General features: G+C 43.3%; 1 protein-coding gene across 1 annotated transcript in view; it reads right to left on the reverse strand.

Moving 5' to 3' along the window:
• Positions 1-21,353, reverse strand: part of Myo3b (myosin IIIB) — a 293,201-nt gene that overhangs the window by 105,566 nt on the left and 166,282 nt on the right. The window contains exons 22-24 of the mRNA XM_038338032.1: positions 18,921-19,000; positions 14,025-14,102; positions 13,283-13,488 (exon numbers count right to left, since the gene is read on the reverse strand). Of these exons, the coding sequence (XP_038193960.1) occupies positions 13,283-13,488; positions 14,025-14,102; positions 18,921-19,000 (364 nt within the window). The remainder of the gene's footprint in view (positions 1-13,282; positions 13,489-14,024; positions 14,103-18,920; positions 19,001-21,353) is intronic.

Consider the following 21,353-nt stretch of genomic DNA (forward strand, 5'->3'; position numbering starts at 1 on the left):
AAGGCACAGTCATGTCTTAAGTCAGGCAGTCCTTGCTCCTGGGCTGACAACACTGGGCAGTCCTAATGGGCTTAGTGAGTCCCAAACCACATATGACACCTTTTCTACGAATAATTTTCAAAAGTAAAATACCAGTTCGTAGAATATGTCCATGATAGACTCTACCAATCGTCAAAATGTTTTCTCAAGAGGTCACACCAATTTATAATATAAATGTTTTCTTAAGAGGTCACACCAATTTATAATATAAATGTTTTCTTAAGAGGTCACACCAATTTATAATATATCACTTGAGTTTATCTCTCTCCACCTATGACAGTTCAAGGAGTCTGAACTTACTGATGACTGCCAACATATATACCAAATGATACAGTTATCCCTCAGTATCCATGGGTACTGGTTCCAGGATGCTCAGATTCACAGAATTTTAAGGGGAAAAAAAATCTGTGCATACTCAGTACAGCTGTGAACTTTCAAACAATATTATCAAGACAAGTTGGTCAACTCTGTTGATACTGAACCTATGGATGTGAGAGCTGACTATTGAATTGTGCTCTTAATTTTCATTTTCTTTAAAACAATGTATTTATACTATACTATACTATTATTATTATTGTGTATGTATGTATGTGTGTGAGTGAGTGTGTGTGTGTGTGTGTGTGTGCGCGCGCGTGTGTGTGTTTGTGGGTACACATTGATGCCAAAGTGCATCTGTGGAGGTCCAAGTTCAACTTGTGGGAGTTCACCTGGGTCATTTTAGAATTTGTTGCCTGCACTGTCTCCATGTTTTCTGTATTATGTTGGTTTTCCATCTCCTTTGCTTATTCACAGATACGATTTTGTGCAATCTGTAATTCAGATATTCCCGATAGGCTCTTGTGGTTGAGGGTTAGTCCTCAAAGTGGTGGGTTTTGGAGATAGCTAAAGTTTTAAGAGCTGGGGCCATTAGGAAATGTTAGGTCATTGGAGGCCTCCTGGAAAAGATCCTTACCAAATCCTGAGTCTGTCACCTATGCCTCTGGTGTCCTGTAACAAGATGTGGACTCTTCCGGCCATTGTCATGGCTCTAGGATGTAAACTCTCCACAGCTGATCTCTTGTTAGTGCCATAAACTTGAACTTTCAAAAAAGATATGATCTAAATAAACCTCTTTTCTTTATAAGCTTCCTGCCTTGGGTGTTTTGTTACAGCAAGGAAAAAGATAATTAATACACGATGGGCCAGACACTGGTAGAGGTGCTAACTGGTACAAGTAAGCAATGTAGACACTTCCCTTCCCTCATGAAGCTTATATAATACTGGGGATGATAAACATTAAACAAAAATAGGGAGGACACCAATTTGGGTGGGGATATGTCCTATGAAGAATACTACACGGGCTGGAGAGATGGCTCAGTGACTAAGAGAACTGACTGCTCTTCCAGAGGACCCGGGTTCAATTCCCAGCATCCACATGGCAGCTCGCAGCTGTCTGTAACTCCAGTTCCAGAGAATCTGACATTGTTGTACCAATCAATGCGCATGAAATAAAGTTAAATAAAGTTTTTTTTTAAAAAAAAAAAAAAAGAATACTACACCAAGGTGGTGGTAGAAGGGGATCTCGGTATATTTGGGGATGTTCTGACAGGCAGCATTAAGCAATCAGGATAGTGAGGTAATTTAAACCATGTCATGATGGTAGATACTGAAGGAGCTGAAAGCACTGGGCTTAGAAACAAAGAGCAAGGTCTCTTAAAGGGTCATGTGCAGACCAACTGATCAGAATCATCTGGAGGCAAAAAAAAAAAAAAAAAAGATGTTGGCTCCTAAGCTCTACTGGGGATGCTTTGGACACAGTCTAAATCTCTAGGGTTGGCCGTGGGGATCTGCACTTTAGTAAATGTCTCTGACATCTCTGGCTTTAGGGAACATGACAATTAATTACCTCAAGTAGGCATGACTTATCCAGTGATGCCAGAGGACAGAACTGAGGCAAGTGCTCAGAAGCTTCTGGAAGCAGATTTTACCTAGAGTTCACATGATACGGCAGTGATCATGGGGCAGGGTGCCTTGGGGATCAGGAGGTGAATGTTTGGACCCTGAAACTGTCCACAGGAAGCTAACTGGGAAAGTTGAGGGTACTGTCAAGGAATTTCTAGGTGTTTTGTCTAGATGGTTGGACCAGAGGACCCTTTGGGAGGCCTTCAAACAAAGATGCTATGCTGACTTCTCTCCTGGCCTAAAGAATTGTATATCTTTTAAAAATCATGTTTGCCATTGGCCTACTGTCCAAAGCCCAGGACTATTGTTGAAATATTTGGATCAGTGTGAAGAAGGTTCCTAACAATTTCTCTAGGAAGTATGTTTGGAGCTTTTAGTAACTCAGCCAAGTTCTCTCTCACAGGACATTCTGAAGAGTCACCTAGTAGGGTGCCTCTCAGTGTGGTCCCAGGCCATGGGCAGCTGCAATGCTTAGAAACTTGCTAAAATGTAAATGTGCCCACCCATCTCCTGAAGTCACACACTCCTACTGAATCAGAAACTCTGGGAGCATGGACCAGGAGCCTGTATTTTCAAAGAGCCCTCCAGGAGACTGTGTTTGATGAGAAAGTTGGAGAACCATTGTAAGAAACAGAATTCCAAAACAAGGTGATGAACCCCCAGTGAAAGTGCCTCTGAAGGAAGTGAAGGGACCCCACAAATTCCACCATCTTGTCTCTTTGTTTAACATAAATCACTTAGGGGCATTTCTAGGGAAAATCGTCTTTTTCCTCCTGAAAAAGTCAATTGCCCAGAGTCCATCCACCCTGCAGAAACGCTCACATGTTCAGTATTTAGGATTGTTTGCTTAGTATTGCTGTTAGGAATTGGAAATAATTTCTATATTCACAGTGGAGAAAAGGCTAGATAAGAACCAGAGTCCATGGGGAAGTGGAAGGAATGTGTGAAAACTGTGGGATTATATTGATCTACAGGAGCCATACGGATCTACAGGAGCTATACGGATCTACAGGAGCCATACAGATCTACAGGAACCATACGGATCTACAGGAACCATATGGATCTGCAGGAGCCATACGGATCTATAGGAGCCATACGGATCTATAGGAACTATACGGATCTACAGGAACTATACGGATCTACAGGAGCTATACGGATCTACAGGAGCTACATGGATCTACAGGAACTATACGGATCTACAGGAGCTATACGGATCTACAGGAACTATACGGATCTACAGGAGCTACATGGATCTACAGGAACTATACGGATCTACAGGAGCCATACGGATCTACAGGAACTATACGGATCTACAGGAACTATACAGATCTACAGGAACTATACAGATCTACAGGAACCATACAGATCTACAGGAGCTATACGGATCTACAGGAGCTATACGGATATGCAGGAGCTATTCGGATCTACAGGAACTATATGGATCTACAGTTAGTGCACAATATTAAATACAAAGGCAAGCTTTCAAATGGTACAAAAGTAGCATCTGAGTTAAGCTCAAAATGGGGCTTTCCTCTCTCCCCTAAACCCCCGCTTCTCATGTATGTGTGTGTATGTGTATGTATGTGTGTGTATGTGTATGTATGTGTGTATGTGTATGTATGTGTGTGTGTATGTGTGTGAATGTGTGTGTATGTGTATGTGTGTGTGTATGTGTATGTATGTATGTGTGTATGTGTATGTATGTGTGTGTATGTGTATGTGTGTGTATGTGTATGTATGTGTGTATGTGTATGTATGTGTGTATGTGTATGTATGTGTGTGTATGTGTGTATGTATGTGTGTATGTGTATGTATGTGTGTGTGTGTATGTGTGTGTGTGTGTGTATGTGCTTTGAAAGTTTAAAGCTACTAAAAGCATAATGGCAGAAAGAAACCTTGTTTGAGCAGAAGCTGGGGAATGGAATTAGGAATATGGGAACAGAAATTCAGTCTTATATATAAAATATTTAATAATGTTGGAGGAAATGAGCCACACATTTTTGTAATTAAAAGTAATTTAAAATATTAGATAAAGATTGTTATTGTTCAGTCCTGTGTTCAGGCCCAAGTCCCAGTCAAAGGGTTATAAATCTACAAATTGCATCAATATCATTTGTCCACAAGTAGCAGAGTCCTGACCACGTGGTAGAATCATAGACCTCTTCCTGTCTCCAGTAGTCATTTGTGGATCCTCTGTCTCCATCCATGACTATCCAGCCTGGTTCATCAGAGACCCCAAAACACTGGATAATTATCTGAATAATCTAATCCACATAAATAGTTTTCTTTCATGTAGATAACAGATGTAGCACAGCAATTTTGCCTGGATAATTTGATAATTAGCCCCAATTGCCCACTTCCCTTTATGTGTCTAAAATTCCAGATTTCATTTATTAAGTTCTTATATTTGCCATAAGCCATTTTATTTTTCTTTCTCCCTTTGTGTTTATCCTTCAGTAAAGAAAGTGAACAGCTGGCCACCATCTGCTACCAAACAAGAAAAATGATTATATCTATTACATCCTTAGGCCTTGGGATAAGAAGTTCTGCTGAAGGCCTGGGATTATATATTTCTCTGATGTTCTAGTACTCATTGCATGTCTTGGTGCCTCTCCCTGTTGCTGTTATAAAATATCCCAACAAAAGCAACTGAAGGGAGAAAGGGTTTATTTTAATTCACAAGTTTCGCATTATAGTCCATCACAGCACTGAAATCAAAATGACAGGAGCTCAAGAGAACCAGTCACAGTCAAGACCCAGAGACGAATATGTGTTTGCTAGTGCATGGCTCACCTTCTCCAGTTTTACTCGGTCCTGGATACCCTACCGAGAGAAAGGGTGTTGTCCACAGTGAATGGGTCCTCCAATGCTCATATTAATGTAATTAAGAAAAACCCTGCACAGACATTCTTAAAGGCCCATCTAATGTGTCATGTGACTAATATCACATGACAACTCTTGGCACACACTAGGTATGTGTTAATGTTTTTGACTCTGCTGCTGACGCTTTGCAAGTTTAAATGAAGGAAGAAAACCATGGTGAGACTGAGAGACAGCAATAAAGGCTGTTCATTTATACATTAATTTGTAACAGAAATCTAAACTTTAGCTGGGAATGGTAGTGCATGTGTATAATACCAGCACTTGGGAAGTGGAGGCAAGAGTCTGGTTACATTCTGCCTCTGTCCTGAGAACTTGGATGTGACTAAATTAGAAAAGAACAGACTAATTTGATTGACAGAGGATCAGAATTTCAAACTTAGGTACAAAGGAAGCTCAAAAGTAGTGGTGGGGGTACAGGAGGGAATAGAACAATCCTCCAAGTAACAATAGGATTGTTGCATCTCTTTTCTAGTGTCTAAGCTCCTGAGGAACTCGGACCCTTGATGGACATAAAATGTACTAATTGGTCCACTAATCCACAGCTAGACTTATGCTTCTTCACACTTGTTATGACAGCAGGAAATTTAACTGTTTCACTCTCCTTAATTTCATTTTAATCACAAAGGGAAGGCATACAAAAGGAAAGGAGAAATATTAAACCACGTGATGGGATGATTAGAAAGGAAAAAACACAAAGTATTGTTCATGTTAGTGAGATTTCAAATCAAACCTCCTCCAATGGAGAAGGCAAGGGCTGATTCATTGGCTCAACAGGCAACAGTATTTGCTGCTAACCTGTTCACAACCTGTTCATTTCCCAAGACCCACATGGTAGAGGAATAAAATTGACTACTCCTGCAAGTTGTCCTTTGACGTCCACACAGGTACAATGGCATGGACACACTCTTATCTCCCACAAAATAAACAAATATATGCAACTAAGAAAAATAAAGAGGAAAAAAGAAAAGAGACAGGATAAGACAGGAAAGGTTTTCCTTAGCTGGACTGCCTCATGGTATGAAAAACTGGGATGTCTTGGGTCAAGAATAAAGTAATAATCTGTAAAAAAGAAACTTAAGTGTGCAATGGAGGAAAAATGATTTGCAGTGAATTACTTGCTTTTTAAATTTTTCTTCAGCTGGGTGTGGTGATGCACACCTTTAATCCCAGAACTCAGGAGGCAGAAGTAGACAGATATCTATGAGTTTAAGGCTAGGTTTGTCTACAAAGCAAGTTCCAGACAAGTCAGGAATATTACACAGATAACCCTGTCTTGAAAAAACAACAACAACAAAAATGCATCATGGGCTCAGCGGGTAAGAACATTGGCTGTTCTTCCAGAGGTCCTGAGTTCAATTCCCAGCACCCATATGGCAGCTCAAGCAATCTCAAACTCCAGTTCCTGAAAATCTGATGCCCTCTTCTGGCCTCCATGGGTACCTGGCACACATGTAGTGCATAGACACACATACAGGCATAATATCCATACATTCTAAATTAAATTTAAAAAATAAGAACATTAATGAAGAAGTAGCCAAAACCTCAGACTTTTCTCTCTAGCTCTTGAGGATGATTTCCCAGAGTAGAAGATTTTGGATGTAACATTCAAAGCTGAGTGGTATGTGAAGAATAATTGCATGCATGCACATCCAGAATGCAGAAGACTATGTGCTCTCTTCCTGCACTGGACTCCAGAAGCCTGGGAGCTGATCTAGAAAACCAGCTCACTGGAATCTTACTGGGGCAAATGCCACCTTGTTATTGAATCAACACCAAGGAATCTGTGGGTAGCTAGCCATACGGTGCCATCTTTGAGGTCAGGGTAAGAATCAGGGCTGTGCTGTAGAGCTGCGATTCTGCTCAGAAGTCAAATTTGAGTCAGCTTGGACCACCCCCACCCCCGCACTCCAGGACACAACACCCACTGTCAAAAGGAATGAGGAAAATCTTTTACTGTTGTTCTAAAAGGGAGGAGATGGCAGGTGAAATCAGAACTCAGAGGCAGCTGATCAAGAACTCAATGAATATTGGTGCAGGAAGAAAGAAAATCCAGGCCTCAAGAAACAAAAAGAATTTTTTTTTGTCAGGAAAATCATAAATAGTGACTAAAATTTTGCAGGAAGAAAAGAACAAAGTAGACGATGCAGAGACTGCAGACAGCCACTAGGAGACCCTGACGAAGGAAAGTGGCATGCCCCTCTATGGTTCCCCATGCATCAGGTGCATCACGAAATGTACTGACATGATCAGAGATCTATGTCAGCTACCAGAAGATTAATTCAAACTGAGCCAGAATTGATGGAGGGAAGTGGGATTGGAAACTCTTTTTGATAATCTTCAAAGTATAAGAAATTGTATATATATAAAAAACCAAGAAGATATTTATATGCAAACAAACAGTGTATAGTGCGTTTTTCAAGGTAACATCTAGCTGTTGTCAACAAAAATTTTTGTTGCACAAATTTTTTTTAAAGGAAATATTTTTAAAGGGCCTATATAGATGGATAGATGAGTGTAAAGTTTCTGTTTGGTTGGGTGATCTAGGGTACAGGTCTGCACACACACACACACACACACACACACACACCTCTTTCCTTTAATGGGACCTTTCACACCATGATTCAGAGGGTTGAGCTGATCATGTTACTTGACCCAAAGCTCTTCCTTGACTTAGAGATTGGTCCAAGGACGGGCATGTGATCCAAATTGCTACAGTCAGTTTGTTGTATAAGAATTAATCCTCAAAAACAAAGCAGATCAAAGGGAGAGGAAGTGGCTTGGTGCAACTGTTTGATGTCTTGCATCCAGACACAGTGCTGGATTTTATAAGCCAATATATTATTCCCTTTTAATTTTTGCTTCAGCTAGTTTAAGTTTGGGTCACTTATTATCGAGACATTCATGACTAATGCACCATATAAGCAAGCAGGCTTCTTCGAAGCACAGCTCTCCATGAGATATACCCATGCTATACAATGATGCGCCAAGTGACTCCTTTCATCTGGAGGTGAGCTGAGTGGGTTGGTGTGAGGCAAGAGAGAAGAAGCTGGATCCGGAGACACAGTAGTCTCCTGTGTCTTACGGAGTTTGATATATTTGAGTTTTATAAACATCTTTCTTAGTTAAAGAGAGAAGGTTGGCAAATTAACATCACTCTTTCTATGTGACCTCTAATAAATGACAATACTTTTTCCAAACTTGGTTAGAACCTTTTAAACCCATTTATTTAATTTTTTCCCCTGAGCTCTTACTGATAAAGGGGTATGACGACCTGAAAACACACACTCTGCCAATCTTCGATGTGCATTGCAATATGAGTTTACAGCTCAATGAAGCCAGTCACATGTATCTATCAACTAAAGAGCAAGGGTCAGAGGAACAGTCAGAAATGGTAAAATGGAGAAGAAGAGGTGAAATGGTGGGGGGTGCCCTCCTGTACGCTGCGAATATGTGTTGCTTTTATTGGCTGATGAATAAAGCTACTTTGGCTTATGACAGGGCAGAATATAGCTAGACAGGAAAGCCAAACTGAATACAGGGAGAAAGAAGGCAGAGTAAAGGGGAGACATCAACAGCTTCCATGGAAGCAAGAGCCTTGTGGTAAAATATACAGTATTAGAAATTAGTTAATTTAGTGGTAAGAGCTAGTTAATAATAAGCCTGAGCTAATAGGTCCAACAGTTTGCAATTAATATTAAACATCTAAGTGGTTATTTTGGAAGTGTCTGTAGGACCAGGTAGGATGAGAAACCTCCAGCCACAGTGAAATTTTTATTCAACTCCACAAACATTTTTAAAATATTTCTGGCTTGAGCTGTACCACTTTTGGCAGGAGAGACACAGCCATGGCTGTGCCTCCCAGGTGGTTAGGGTTGAAGGGAGTGTTGGATAATAAGTGCACCTAGGGACTTCTAAGCCAGCCTGGGGAAGTTACACTGAGCACCACAGAGAAGACAATGCTACTTAAAGTCCCAAGGAATCAGCTTGCCCAGGTGACTGAGGACTCGGCAATGCGATAAAGACACCAAAGAATGGAGTGTGTAAGGTATTTTGACAAGTCCCAACTGCGAGGGCTCACAGTTTTGGATCCGTTCTATCTTGACTAGAAGTCAGAGAGTTCAAACCTATTCTTGTTCCTTAAGGATGAACAACAGGTGTGGCTACTGGAAGCTTTGCTCCTCAAAGGCCAGATAACAAGATATTTGACTTAAGGCATGGTTACCAGGTGTTTTGAGATGTAAGAAGGTAATCATGCTCGCTTGTTCTTTGTATCATGGAAGTCTTGTGCCCTCCCCTCTTGATTGGGGTATATAAGGACTGTGAGAAATAAACTCAGGGCTTTTTGTTACAGTATTCACTGGTAGCCCTCCCAACTCTATCTTCTGTCTCTTGTCTATTTCTTTCCTTAATCCACTCTCCCATTCTCAGGAATGCATAGACAAGTGGGGCCGGACTGGACACTCAGCTAGTTCAGATTTGGTTGGAGGTTGTTCTCAGAGGTGAAGGATGAAAGAGGTGACTGAGAAAGCAGAGCAGCAATGCAGGAAGATTCCCTTTTACCAAGCAGTGGGGCTGAAGCTTCCCCAGTGGGGTCTTGATGGTCACATTAGCAGAAGCAGCAGCAGCATGCTTCCAGTGGAATTTTAGATAAACACCATGCTGGCGTCTCAGGGGGTGAAACAGGCAAAAAGCTCACTCAGGATGCTATGGTAGAAGAGTAGACAGGAGTTCAAAAATGCTTATAAAATGAAATGGAATTCAGGATCCCAAAGAAACCCAAATGGTTTCTTGGTTCAGAGACACTCAACAAAGATGCCAAAACAACTCAGGGAGAGAAAAACAATAATGTTGGAACAGCTGATGGCCACACTCAAAAGAATAAAGTAAGACCCCTACCTAATACATACACAGACAATACTGCAAGATGGATTGTCGGTATAAAATAGGAGCACTCAAATTATATAATTATTAGAAAAAGAAACATGGGTAAATCTCTGTAATCTTGGATTGTGTGGTTGTTTAATTAGGGCAACAAGAGCACAAACCATGAAAGAAAACATGGAACTTCATCCAAATTAAAAACACTATGCTTCAAGCGAACCTATCAAGAAATTGAAAAGACGCTGGGTAGGGTGGCAGATGGCTTTAATCCCAGCACTTGGAACGAGGCAGGTGGATTTCTGTGAGTTCAAGGCCAGCCTGATCTACATAGCAAGTTTCAGGCCAGCCAGGGCTACATAGTAAAACTCTGTCTCAAAAAGAAAGAGGAGGAGCAAGGGGTGAAAGAAAGGGAGAAGAACTTAGAAGGAAGGGGAGAAATTTAAAAGATTGCAGAGAAAATGGAAGAAAACTGTTGTGAATGACATGTCTGTGTCTAAGAGACTAGAGTCCAGAACACATACAAATAAGAGTGGAACAAGGGGAAAGGCTTACATAATCATTTCTTCACACAAGACATACAAATGAGCAACATGTGCATGAAAGATGCTTTGTGCCATTAGCCACCGCAGAAATGCAAGCCGGACTCTAAGGGGAAACTATTCCACACTCACTACAATGGCTAAACTGGAAAGACCAACAATGGTAAGAATTGACGAGGACAACGGAAAATGGTTTCCTCATAAAACTGCTGATGGGAGTCAGCTGATAAAGCCAATTCTTTTTAAAAAAAAAGCTATTAATTCATTTATTTCATGTATGGGTGTTTTGCTTCCATGTATATTTGTTCATCAAAGGCATGCCTGTGCTCATGCAGGTCAGAGGAGGGTGCCAGATCCTCTGGGACTGGAGTTACAGATGGTTGTGACCCACTACTTAGGTACCCACTACCCTAGTGCTAAGGGAGAACAGAAAACAAGAGCTTCTTTGTGTGTTGACTCAACAGCCACTGGGGACTGAGTCCTGGTGGGTACAGGTCTCCTACTTAGAGGACATGACTGGAAGCAAGCTGGCGTGACATCATCTGGCACAGCACGCCTTCCTGCCAGGCAGATGAGAACAGCTTTTATTGTGTTGGATTATTTGTCAAATATGTCCAAAAGGAGACTATAGCTCAGATCTCTTTATTAAGTGCACGGTTTTCTGGAGTAAACAAACCATTAGCTTTGACCCTTTTTTTTTTTTTTTTTTTTTTTGCCAGTGTACACTCAACACCTGCGGGCCAGTGTGTCCACACAGGGCCGACCTTCTTAGGAAACCTGCCTTGGAGTCCACTGACCAGGAAACAAGGAAGCCACACTTTGTTCTGTGATGCCTTCAACAGCTTGGCTTCCAAGAAGCCTGTGAAGATGTCCAACTCACTTGGCTCTGTGGATGAGCCAGTGTGGATTGCTCCCCTTTCCTCAAAGGCCCTCCATGGGAGAAGACAGCTCTTCCAAGGCAATCTGCCAGGAAATTCAAAAAGGACCCAGCAAGGGAGTGCTTAGGTTTTGCTGCCTGCAAAGATGGGAGTGATGAAGGTCCCCGGATGAAGGTTCCGGTTCCAGAGGGGCACAACACAATCAGAAGAAACAGGACCTTTCGGGGGTTTCAGGCTTGAGTCTCAGAAAACAGGAAGAATTAGAGAGCAAACTTAAGGAAGCATTTACCTTTTATTTACCTCTGTTTGATAAGCCTCCTGCCTCTGTTCCCTGCCTTTGATTGTTTTGTCTGCCTATTTCCTGCTAAGAGTTGACAAAACAGCACTCTGAGAGGAGAGATAAGAAGCTCCTATTTGCTGAATAACATCAAGGGGGAAATTGCTAGCTCATCCATTTTGTTGTTCAGTTGTTCAAAAGGTTCAAAATACCAATTAGCTCGCTGGCTTGGAAATCTTTGATACCCTCAGATTCACTGACATTTTGAAATTCTCGTTCATATCCGCCTAATGGTTTTCTGATCATGAACAAAGAGGTACCAGTCTGTTTAGCATTTGACCAGTTTTCTTAAATGCTTTCATGTATTCAGTACTTTGTGGTTAAAAATAGTTACATTCAGGAGCTAAAATTATCTTTGCTCCCCCTTTGTACAACTCCAATTTTAAGACTGAAAAAAAAAAAAAAAGAAAGAAAGGGCTCACAGGTACATTTAAAAAATTTTTTACATTCTTATTTTAAATTTAGAAGATCTTATTTGCAAGAATTTCTTTTTCCCTTTTATTTTCCCATGTGACTTAGCAGAGTTTGGAAGATTCGATGGAGTAAGCTACCATGTATATATTCAAGGTAATTTTAACATATGTATTTTACTTCCACATATATGTGTGTATATGATATCAGAATGGGAATAAAAGGACAGTACAGGCAAGGCAGAGTTTATGAGATTTTTCTCGCTACACTCTGGCGTCCTCTGATAGGTGTGCTTCTTTCTCGAAGGTGGCTTTTGTTGCTGCACTGCTGCTGCTTGTTATTTCTTCAGTGAAGTCCTGCCTGTGACTATGTGGCACACCAAGGTGCACTTGAACCGGCTGTGGACACAAGAACGAGCTAGCTTCCTTAGATAAGGCAGCTTCCGAGTTTAGAACCTCCCCCACACACACACCTTGTGATTTATGTTTCATAATAAACATAAAACATAAAAAGGCATTCATTTGGAGAGATTAAAAAGTAGAAGGTGAAGCTGGGTGGTGAAGCTGGCGCATGCATTTAATCCCAGCACTCCGAGGCAGAGGCAGGCCATCTCTGTAAGTTCGAGACCAACCTGGTCTACAAGAGTTAGTTCCAGGACAGGCTCCAAAGCTACAGAGAAACCCTGTCTTGAAAAACAAAAAGCACAAAACAAAACAAACAAAAAAGTGGAAGGTGAAGCTGGCCTGCTGGTGCTCAAATCCTGGCTCTTTCATTTCTGACCTTGGGTCTTGGGATCCCATTTCCAATAAATGGGATCTTGAGAAAGTCACATTACTTGTGTGTCCTAAGTTCCTCGCCTTGAAAGCAGAGAAAAGAATAAGGCTAGCTTACTGGATTGTTCTATAGACAAACAAGACTGTACATTTAAGGACAGTGCCTAAGATGCCCTGGATTTGTACATCTTAGGTGCTAGGAGGACATTGATTACCACTGTCATGGTGTGATGCATCGGACCCTGGGAGTGGAGAGGGCACTGGGCACAGCCAAGTCTTCCAGAATATGGGCCCAACTAGGAAGGACTACAGTGGAATATCCAGAGAATTTGAGACCCAAGAATTTATATAAAATATTTATGAACATTTTTGAAAAATGATTGGAAGTCAGCCTGACCACTCTCAAGTTTTCTGCAGTGTAGTTGGAACACAATAAAAACACAGTGTTGAAACAAGCAAATGACAGCTAGTATTAATAACAATTACATGTTTAGAGGGAAGATCTGGGAGGGGTTTGGGGAGAAGGATCTGCCTCCCCGGCGGGGACAAAGGCAGACAGGGTGAAGCTAGCACACAGGATGCATCCACAAGAACACTGACCTTTTCACAAAGTCTTCAAAGAGGATTCGGTGGGAATAACCCTGCCTGCGGATGCTGACTGTCTCCAGGATCCCTGTGGAGCGGAGCTGGGCCAGGACTCTGTCTGGGGAGAACTGCAGGGCCTTGCGCTCGTTGTTAGGTTTAATGCAACGCACGAAGTGGGGCTGTCCCACCACCATTTTGGAGAGCAGATCCATCAGTGAGTACTAGCAGGAAGAAAACAAGCGTGAGATGAGAAAGGAGGTGCCACTCACAGGGGCCTGTGATGGCTGTCAGAACAGGGAGACTCGTGAAGCAGTCACAGATTATTAAGAAAGAACATGAAACACATGGTATGATGGTTCAGGTAGGAATGGCTCCCACAGGCCCATATATTTGAAGGTTTGGTCATTAGGGAGTGGTTTTACTTGACAGGGATTAGGAGATGTGGCCTTGTTGGAGGAAGTATGTCACTGGGGATGGGCCAGTGTCTCTCTCTCCTTCCTGCTGCCTACCAATCAAGACGCAGAACTCCCAGCTACCTCTCCAGCATCATGTCTGTCTGCATGGCGCCATGCTTCCCATCTTTATGACAATGGACTAAACCTCTGAAACTGTAAGCCACCCAATGAAATGGTTTCCTTTATAAGAGTTGTAGTCATGGTGTCTCCTCACAGCAGCAGAACACTGAGAAAGACACATGGGAAGGCTGGGCTAGTCCTTTCCGGAAGCAGGAAGAGCAGAGAAGCAGCAGCCTTCATACCCGGAAATAAGAAGCCATGGTTTGTCTCTTCATGTTGGTAGTTTCTTCTGGATGACGGATCATCTCCAGGGTGTCTACCTGGGGGCAGAAGAAACGGGAAATGGTTTGAGGATGTGGACAGTTCCTTCAGTTTCCAAAACCTGAAGGGCTGGTTAGTCAGTAACCTCGGGGAGTGGAGGATTTAGGACACAACCGTGCACATTCTGAAAGACATTTTTTTAAAAGGGGAGAAGGAGGCAGAGGAGGAGGAGAGATGTGTAACATTTCAGGAATCTGGGATGCAATTGTAAAGACATGGAACCTGTCTAGTTAGGTTTTGATAAAACACCATAAAAAGGCAACTTTTGGGTGGAAGGATTTTGACTTCTGGTTTGAGGGGATAGAGTCTATCGTAGTGAGGGAGGCATGGTGGTAGGGAGTCACTTGACGGTGGAAGTACGAGGGGGCCTGTCTCATCTCCAGGATCAGGAAGCAGGCTGCAACCAGGCCAGTCTTTCACATTCAAAGCCTATCCCCCTAGCAACCTGTTCCCTCCTGCCAGAGTCGCTTGCTGAAGGCTCCATAACCTCCCAAAATGCCCCCAGCTGGGGACCAAACTCATGAGCCTGTGAAAGACATTCCACAACTGACCCATAGCAGACCGCAAGCCCAGCTGTACCACAGAGAATCGGGCCAGCCTCCGTAACATCCCAACCGTCAGAGCCTGATGCCCAGCTTGCTCCTACCACCGCAGTTCCCACCTGCTTCCTGCAGACAGCAGTTAGGGTACCAAATCAATCGAGAAGCTCCCAATGGTATAACCCGTTGCCTGTCTTCTCTGCAACCACCTGGGCTGACTGGAAGGCACTTCAGGATGAAAATGATCATAGCAGTGCATTGCAAGCAACCCGAGTTTCCTTATCAGCTCAAGAACCAAACTTGCTTTGGCTGGGGCCGTGCCTAACAGGCATTTCGGGATGACGGAGCCTCCCATCTAATCGAGATAGGTGACGAGGGTGTGGAGCAAGGCCTTTGGAATGGGAAGGCACTGTCATTAGTATATGGTTTCTGCCCAGGAGACTGCCGTCCAGGTCCATCCTCCCCGTGGGGTGAGGACATCTGTAGTCTTCTTCAGAGAAATCAGGAAAAAGAAAGGCTGTTAAAGGGGGCAGGGGGATAATGATGCCCAACTGAAGGAATATATTCTAAAGGAATGGAAAGAAACACATCAGCTGAATTTTAAAAAGCGAGTTTATTTAAGAAGGGGAGAAAGTGTGGCTCAAAGTCATCAGAAACTTGAGGTAGCTGGGCATAACGACGCATTCATAAACAAAACACGCAGGACCCTGATGTAGGAATATGGTGAGTTTGAGGCTAGCTTGTGCTACCTAGGGAGACATAGTCTTAAGACAATGAGAGGTCTAAATGTGCCTCCTGTGGAGCTGGCAAGGTGTGAGCCGGGTGTGGAAGCATCAGCCATGCAGCTTTCTCTTTCATGGGCTGCACTTTGGGGCGCTGGTAGGTCACACACAGACTGCTCGGTGCTGTTCCTGCCTGGCCAGTGGGAAAGAGGAGTGGGGAACTGTTTGAAGGAAGGCTGCTCTCATACACATGAGAGAAAAGAGAAGAGAATTCCATTGGCATCCCCCCTGGATTCCACTTGCAGAGAGAGAGAGAGAGAGAGAGAGAGAGAGAGAGAGAGAGAGAGAGAGAGAGAGAGAGAGAGAGAGAGAGAGAGAGAGAGAGCGCACTGGTAAGAGTTGGGGCAAGCTAATCAAGTCTGAAGGGAAAACCCTGGCTAGCACCAGCCTGCAGCTTGGTGGCAATTTTTGAGAGTTTTCTTCAACTTTCTCTTATTATTTTTCCCTCTCACTTCACCTTATCTACACAACTTCTGGGAATTTCTCTGTCATTGCCCTTTACTTAAAAATTCTCATTAGAGAAATACCTCTCACCTTCCCCTCACTTTTTGTTCAGTACTGCCCCCCCCCACACTTTTATTCAGCTTAGCTAATGAGCTGCTCCCGAAGGCTCGGGGCCGCCAAGGAGCTCCTCTGCCTTTCTATTAGCAGGTGCAGATAGATTGGTCAGTCCCTCTCCCCGAGAATACTAGCAAGCTCTCAACATTTTGGTAATTGAGACAATTTGTTTGGCATGGAGGTATCACTGTGTTGCCCAGACTCTTAACTGTAACCAGGCCTAGGAATTAGGAGCCCTGCAGAAAGTACTGAACCAGGACGAGAAATGGCCTATCCCAAGAGCCACAAGAGCCACCAGAGCTACCAGAAGAAAGACTCTTCTCCCAGTCCAAGGAACTGGGGCACACAGCTTCATTTGCATATGTGTATTTCCTGACTTTTTTATTTTTATAAAATGTGTCTTTTCTACTGCTATAGGAAAGGTACAGTTTAGCTATCTACCTATCTATTATCTATCATCTGGCTATCATCTATCTACCTATCACCATCCCCATTAATCTATCATCTACCCACCTATTATCTACCTACCTACCTATCATCATTTACCTATTATCTATCAATCAATCTATTATCTGTCATATACCTATCTATCTGTCACCTATCTTTCTACCTATTATCTGTGACCCTATCTATCATCTATCTAGATATGCATCTAACTGTCTAATTGAAATGTCTTTTCTCTTGGCACATCTGACATTTTGGACCCAGCACTAAGCTTTATGGCTAGGTGTTCCGCTAACAGCTCAGAACACATGAACTTAAGCAATCCCATTTTCCCACCTCAACCTCCTGACTAGTAGGGTCTACCTACCAGCGGATGTGGCACTGTTTAAAGCAATAATACTTACCGTTTTGAAGCTCACTAAAATCAATCAACTACAGTAAAATGGAAAAATACAGACTAAAGTACCAATTCATATTCAAAAGTTGTAAGGTTGTCGTGGGCAGGAAGGGGATCCGAGGTGAGCAGAAACCCCTGTCTGACCCCTCAACGTCTGTATTTCTGCATAACTGCAGAGTGAGCGCCTGCTCTTCATTATCCACATCCTGGGAATGGGAGCACCTGTCTGCAGCTCATCACCTGCATGCTTAGTGCTGTATTTTACAAAGGAAAATGGCTCACTATTGGGGTCCCTTCCACTTTAAGAACCTCAGCAGTGTAAGTCAGCAGGAGCTGAGCAAGCTCACTTTCTGCTGGTATGCCTGTCCTGCCTGGTTTCCTGTACATGGGGCTAGATAACCTTCAGAGTTCTCCCGAGCAACTCAGCACCTGGGGTCACAGACTGCTGTCCCCCACAGCTTATCAGGCTGTCGTAGACATACAGACTCCATGCCCAGAATCTTAGAAGGTTGTTAAAACCCAAATCCAGTACCTGGCTTATTGTACATGAACTCACTCTGTCCACACTCTGCCACGGAATTCTCAGAATGACCCTCAGATGCAAGAACAGCTATTATTCCATTCTGCACATGGAAAGTTAAGGCTCATAGATTTTTAGGTTAAGTGCCCCCACAGTCTTGCAGCCAGCATACGCTAGTCTAGGTTCAAAGCCCGTCCTGGTTTCTGAACCTCACTTCTTGTCACTATGCACTGCCATCTACATGGTTTGATGTAACTTATGAAACAGAAGTCTGGAAGTATAGCGTAATCACAAAGATTCACCTCGTTCGTCTCCTGAATTTATTCTACTGTAAAGATATGGACTCGAAACAATCCCTTAAACCAAAGGAAAAGCTGAAGAATTTTCTCCTGGTCCGAGGAAGTGCCCACCATCTGCATTCCAAAACTTCAGAAGTGCCTCTACCCATCTTCCTGAGAAGGCCCTTTATCAAGAGGTCTTCTATCAAGAGATAGATATGCCCAGCTCTTGAGAAAAAGAGCCCTACAGCCCCTCCCCTCTCAGAAGGCTCTGTGGCCTGCCCTGCTAGCAGCCCGAGCCTGCTGGTGCAGCCCAGATGCAGGATGAAGCCCGCCCCCACCCCACCTGTGTCTGTGCAAACAGCAGAAGCAGGAAGGCCTCTCTCACCTAAGCAGGTCACTCTCTGACCTCCCTATCCCCTGAAGGCAAGCAGGTGTCCTACCTCAGATCACAAGGAAGGCCGCCACCAAGGATTTTAACTAATGAGGCTTGCTAAATTTTGTCCTCCGGGTATCTGCCTGGCTAATTAGACAGTTTCCTGGTGCCTTTGGGGCTTCCTTCCCCATGTTCCAAGTTTGTCTTTTGAAATGGGGATCTAAACCGGGAACCTTCGGATGGGTCCAGCTTAGAGAGCCACTTCCATCAGACCCTCTTAGTACCCATGTGTTAGCTTTTTTGTTTTGCTTTGTGTTTGAGGTAATCTCACTCACACAGCATGATCTATAATGTAGACTGACCCTATCTCTGTGGTTCCAGTACTGGGGTTACTGTGTGCACTCCATGCCTGCCTCTGTGAGTGTGTGTGTGTGTGTGTGTGTGTGTGTGTGTGTGTGTGCTTAATCACTGTTGTCTTCATATTTTTGAATGTCTTAGTCAGAACTTTCAGCTCATCTCCTTTGAAAGACTAGAATAAACTTCAGGTCCTGTGTACTCATCACCTGTGTGCTTTTAAATGTAGAGGGCACATGTCTCAGGAGGGCAGGCCTAGACAATGCCATATAGAACAGGGAGGGAGACAGCACAGAAAATTGCTTTATCTCTTCCTGGAAAGGCCTCATTCACATGTCATTCTTCTCCATGCTGGGTATTATTTTTTCCTGACTGTCAGGATTGTAATGATCCCACAATTCGAATTTTCTGAATTTTCAGAACTGCCCTTGTTTCCCGAACACTGCCAGTCTCGTGTGCGGACTGTGCAGTCAGGGACAGATCGAGAGAAGCAAGGTTGCCCACTCCATCATTTGCTCCAAGGCAGCATCCACTCCCAACCCCATCAGTGGTACCAATCTGCTGCTCACCTTGGCTTTCCCAGCACTGAAATGTGGAGGCAAAGATCTTGAAGATGCTGTGATCCTAGCTCTTGTTTGGGCCAAATTACCTGAGCCAAAAAGACAAAACAAAACAATACAAAAATGTTTAAATTAAAGAAAAAGTTAAAGAACTGAGTTATGAATAATTTTTCCTTTTATGTCCTTGTATTTTTCTGAGTTTTCTGATCGGTATCCTAAGAAGTAAAAGAAAGTTGAAAATATTTGAGCTGGCAGGATGGCTCAGTGGGTAAAGGTGTTTGCTGCGTGACTACCTGGATTCAATCTCTGGGTCCCACATTGGTGGAAAGAGAACACTGGTTACTACGACTACTGCAAGTTGTCCTCTGACCTCCGAAAGTGTGCCATGGCGTTCCTGTGCCATTGCGCGCACACACACACACACACACACACACACACACACACACCCCAGAAAGCTGAAAACTTTCAACTGGTTGATTATTGAAGACTTAAATAAAAGACAGGAGGCTGTAAAATTTCCATAGAAAAGGTTTCATAGCTTTTGGTCCTGATAATGAATGTAATCTAATGACACCAGTTGAGCATCCCTAAATATGAAGACCCAATCTCCAAATGTTCCCAGAGGCAAAAAATTTGAGTGGAACCGCCCCACCCCACCTGGAACTTTGTTCCATGCACAAAACTATATGATTATCAGTACCATGAGTATTAAAGATTGAACCCAGGGCCTTGTACCTGCTAAATGTTGGCTCTCCAGGCCCTGATGCTGAACTATATCCCCAGCCACATACATAAGATATTATAGCTGAGCATGGTGGTGTATGCCTTTAATCCCAGCATTTTTGAGGCAGAGGCAGGCAGATCTCTGTGACTTCAAGTCTAGCCCTGTCTATAAAGCAAGTTCCAGGACAGTCAGGGCTATGCAGAAAAACCCTGTCTTAAAAAAACAAAAAAAAGTTATTGCATATATTGTATAAAATAGGAACTGGTGGTACAGGTCCAAGATATGTGTATATATATGCATATAGGTATAGTATGTATATATACAACCTGTATCACATATTTATGTGTCTCTACATTAATAATATACACATATATACATACGGTATAAATCACCTGCAGGTACATATACACATATATATGTGGAACCTAAATCTTGTGTTTAGGCTAGGGTCCCATTCCCTAGACAGCCCATTATGCAGATGCAAATATTCTCAAATCCAAATCTAAAATTTTGAAACTCCAAAATCTGAAAGGCTTCTGCTCCCAGGCCCTTGGACAAGTGGCTGGCAGGCTCACTATTACTATTTGCCATAAGCAACTCCTGTAGGTCTTCAAGCATTATGTAGGTGAGGGAAGATGGGGAGCTCTCCATTGGCCTCTGCGAGCATCAGTCAGTGAAAAGCAAGCGCCAACAGACTTGGCCCAGCTCCTGGCCTTGCTCATCCCTGTGACTTACCTTTGAGGGCTGAGGAGCCTCTAGACTCTCTCCTCCCTTCCCTATTTACCGTCCACCAACGCCAGTGTGCGGAAACATTCATCTGCATTTTTCCTAACAGAGTCATTCGATTGTGTAACAGAATGAAAACTTGTCAAAGCAAGGATGTGTGCGTCTGCAAGACGCTCAGGATCTCAAAGTTTTAGCAAATCTAGCATGGAGTCGTCCAAATGTTTTTCTCTGCTGATATCTTCAGAGGCTAAACTGTGATTAATAGCCTGCGAAGGACCCTTTGAAGCAGGATTGGTGACATCAAAGTCGTAATCCGGCGGGGGGGGGGGGGGGTATGGCGGGAGCTTTATAATGAGTGGGAAGCATTTTAACACATTTCAAAGGATTTACAGCGCGAGTAAACAATAGATCCCAGCCAAGCGTCCCACCGCACACACCTTCCAGAAACCTAACCTATGAGAACTTTCCATTTTCATTTATATGTAAATACAGTGTTCACACTCCTTTCAAATGTTAAGCACCCTGGATGCTTCACCCAGGTGGTTTCTTCACAGCTGAGCATCCCTCCTGACCCCAGTCTCTTCCTGTGCCTGTGGGAAACAGTGATTACCAATATTGTCCTGGCTGGGGAAGGAGCAGTAATGGAATTGAGATCCTCTGCAGGAATCTGAACCCGGGCTATTTTCCTGCTTCCACGTTAAAGGGAAAAGAGACGGTGGTCTGAGAAACAGAGGTGGGACTTTAAAAAGGTGGTCGTTTCCTGCCTTGAGGACTTCTCACCTCTAGCTACCTCTTAATTATTGCCCCCAAAGCAGGGTGATTGTTTTCAGTAATTCCACAGACTTCAGTGCCCTCTGCTGCCCCTCTGGGCTGTCTGAGCTTGCTGCAGGGAACTGACAGCCCACAGCCAGCTCACACTGGCTATGGAAAGCACACCTTCGGGTCTACTTTACAAAGGCCGCGCTGGTTCTGACCTGGTGTCTGCTTCCTTT

This window comes from Arvicola amphibius, chromosome 7 (genome assembly GCF_903992535.2).
Source record: "Arvicola amphibius chromosome 7, mArvAmp1.2, whole genome shotgun sequence".
Taxonomy (NCBI): Eukaryota; Metazoa; Chordata; class Mammalia; order Rodentia; family Cricetidae; genus Arvicola; species Arvicola amphibius.